At 53.8% G+C, this 3389-nt stretch overlaps 1 protein-coding gene across 1 annotated transcript; it reads right to left on the minus strand.

Moving 5' to 3' along the window:
- Positions 1 to 367: 367 nt before the first annotated feature.
- Cldn23 (claudin 23) lies at positions 368 to 2321 on the minus strand. Its single transcript, XM_052162168.1, has one exon. The coding sequence runs from the start codon at positions 1958 to 1960 to the stop codon at positions 1073 to 1075; it is 888 nt and encodes a 295-aa protein (XP_052018128.1). The 5' UTR covers positions 1961 to 2321; the 3' UTR covers positions 368 to 1072.
- Positions 2322 to 3389: the final 1068 nt, after the last annotated feature.

Raw genomic sequence — 3389 nt, forward strand, 5'->3', positions numbered from 1 at the left:
AGCTGTTGGGGATTTCAGCTCCTCATGCACCACGGCTGCCTAGCTGGGACATGAAGTAGCTGGGGCAGAAGAGGACCAGAGCTCTACCATCTCGTCCCTGAAACTGGTGCTGCTAGTTTTTTTTTTTTTTCAACAATAGACTTGGCTTGCACTGAAAACAACCTGAGCCTGAAAACAAAGCCAACTGGGATTTAAATGGGGCCCCTTGGCTCCTTTTAGTAATCTTAGGCGGGTAAGGGCAAAGATGTGAGTGCTCGATTGCAGACAGGAGGAGGCTCAGACGCCAGGAAACTGCTTAGTGACAAATGCCAAGATGCCCAACAGACACCAGAGACAGGCTTTTGTAGGGATACCGAAAATGACATTTACAATTTTTATTTATAAATAAGATATGTACATATGGACGTTAGCCAAATGCAACTTAACAGTTCGTTTTGTACAAAATATATCTCTGTTCAGGGTGAGGTATCTAAGAGAACGGGACAGTGTAGCATCCGCCTGGCTTCTGGAAGACAAGCTCAACCTCCTACACAGAAACAAGCGATTAGAAAAGATAAATACTATGTACGCAGGGAGAAATATAAATATGGGTTAAACAAGTTACTTCACTTCATAAATGCCATTAAAGCTACCGGATTTATGGCACGACCTTCAAATACAGCCAGACTTACATTTTTTTGGCCATTTATATTCTCTGTAGACTGAAACAGGGAGGAAAAACCAAACCAAAACACCTCAAGAGTGATGTTTGTGAAGGCTCATGGGTAACTAACTTAGAATACTGTACTTTTGGCTGATTGCAATTTGGTCGCTACTGCGATGAACAGTATGCAAAAAAGGCCACCCACTCTTGTCACTGCATAAGAAGACCTGATCCCTCTGGAGAGAAAAGCAAAACTCCAGAAAAGTCAAACGAACCCAACCTAGTATTTGGAGAGGAGTTTGGTCCCCAGAAAAAGAAGGCTTGCCCTCCAGTGATAAGAAGGCATCCAGGGCTCTGGTTGCAGATGCACTGGCCATGCAGAAGTTCAAGTCACCCTCAGACTCCAGGTGGAGCTCCGGTGAGCCCTGTCTACAGGTCGGAGTCACAGGGCAGTGAATTTTGGCAGGGCCTAGTGCTGCGAGAGGAGGAACCTCCTTGGGAGGTGGCTGCCTTCTTTTCTTCTCCCTCAAGCACATCCATCGGGTTGGTGTAGGCCTTGGGTGGCGGTCGCGGCATCGGGAATCCCACCTTGAGCTTGCCGGTGTCCCTATGCTCCGCGGGAGGAGGCCGATGCTGACCCTCGCTGTAGTACTTGATAGCCGGTGTGAGCGCCGGTTCCGGCCAGTCCACGTAGACGGTGCTGATGCTGCTGCGGCGCGGGCCTGCTGGGGGCGCCTTGCGACAGCGGTGACACCGCTCTTCACACCAGGGCGCAAAGCTGAGCGCCAGCGACAAGCCGCCCAGCAGCAGCAGGCAGCTGCCCAGGTAGCCCAGCACCAGGCTGTAGCTGACTTCCACGGTGATCGGCGAGCTCGGGGTGGCTAGGACGTCGGGATCTGTCAAGAAGTGGTTATACCAGGAGACCGGGATGAGGCTGAAGAGGCCGGCGGCGAAAAGCACGACGCCCGAGAGGCCGGCTAGCCCGAAGTGGGGCTCATCTTGCCAACAGCGCACGCCCAGAGAAGCCAGCAGCAGCCCTAGGGCAGTAGTGGCCAGGGACGTGACCATGAGTCCCCGGGCCACCTGCACAGGCTGGGTCTCGAAGTAATTGTTCTCATCGGGCTGGCCACACTCGCGCTCGCGACTGCTCTGCTCGCGACATATGTCCCACAGCCCCTGGTACAGCACCACATCCGCTGGCTGGTTTAGAAAACCCTTCACCAGCCGCCAGCCGGGGGCCAGTGTACTGACGAGATTGAGCAGCAAGCCGCAGGGCGTGAGCACCATGCCCAGCGTCATCACCACCGGTGTCCGCATCCCGCGTAGCCCCGTGGGTCCCCTGCGGCTGTGCCTGCTCCGCCGCGCACCCCGTTCTCAAGTCGGCGAGGTTGCCTGGCTAGGTAGCAGCGATGCTCGCTGCGCTCTCTGGGCTCTCTTTGTCTCCCGCGCGGGACTGTCCCCACTGAGCCTCTCTCACACCGAGTCCCCTCCTCTCTCGCGTCCCGGCCGCTCCGCCCTCTCGCCCAACCGCTGTCCCTAATCGAAACTAGCTCCGAGTCTGGTCAGACCGAAACCTCGCGCCCGGGTGCGGCCCCCGCGGCCAAACCCTACCCGGTGGGAGGGGCGGGAGCGCCGGGGCCACTTGGCGAGAGGCGACCTCGGACTCAGAGGACCCGGACACCCCACCCCAGCCCGGCCGCTCCTCCCGCCCGGATGGTTTAGGGCTCGAGCAAAGGTCGCCCCGCCCTAGCTCCCTGGCACCGCCCGCGCGCTTGTGGGCGGGGCGAAGGGAGGAGGGCCGCTCGTGTCGTCTCACCTGTCGCCTGGCTACACCTTCCCCTCTTCCCAGTGCTTCTCAGGTCAGGTCGGAAAGCGTCCCTACACAGCCCCCAATTTTCCCCAACTCTGCCGATGGGCCCTGCCAACGCAAGTCTCCTTGCACTCACAGCTGGTGACCAGTGTCCCTTGAAAGTTTTGCGCTGCCATCCTCAGCCACGTAGGGCAGAGTGGTGGGCTTACTATGCACAGGACCTGTGTGCACCACAGCTTCCAGGCCTAGGGTGTATCCAAATAGTTGCACTATGGAAACTTTGTTAAACTTGCTTAAGAAAGGTCCCACGCTCTGCCTGAAGTTTAACTCATAAGAAAGGGAGAGTATTTCTGGAGTTGAAGAGTTGCAAAAGAGTTTTCTTTTCAGTCAAAAAGTCCTGCAGTGACTTGAAGGGGGAGGGGTAGTGGAGGGGGCTCTCCCTTCACAGAGGGGAATGCAGGAAGAATCTGAGTAGGAATCTGAGGATCTGGGGTAATGGGAGAAGAGGAGGAGCTGATATTGGGATGTAAAATGAATAAATTTAAAAATTAATAACAAACCAAAAAAAGTTTTTTTCGAGACATGGTTTCTCTGTGTAGAGTCCTGGAACTCACTCTGTAGACCAGGTTAGTCTCGAACTCAGAAATCGATCTGCCTCTGCCTCCTAAGTGCTAGGATCAAAGCGTGCACCACCACTGCCCTGCTTCAAACAGAAAACTTTTTCAAGTGGGTAAGAGTTCAACTCGATTTTCCCATTCAGAACTTAGCAGGACTGTAATATATTGCAGAAACCCCGAGGTCTACAAATGATGTTTCCAAATAAACACCAAGGGATGGAATATGATTGGTTATTGCCCAAAAATGTCAACTAGCTTTTTTTTTTTTTCATGAAAAAGGACAAACTTGTAATCAGGGAAATATAATTAGAAGAAGCAC

This window comes from Apodemus sylvaticus, chromosome 18 (assembly GCF_947179515.1).
Source record: "Apodemus sylvaticus chromosome 18, mApoSyl1.1, whole genome shotgun sequence".
Taxonomy (NCBI): Eukaryota; Metazoa; Chordata; class Mammalia; order Rodentia; family Muridae; genus Apodemus; species Apodemus sylvaticus.

Excerpts from the sequence above, each read along its gene's own strand:
- Cldn23 (XM_052162168.1), bottom strand. The coding sequence starts at position 1,960 with ATGCGGACACCGGTGGTGATGACGCTGGGCATGGTGCTCACGCCCTGC.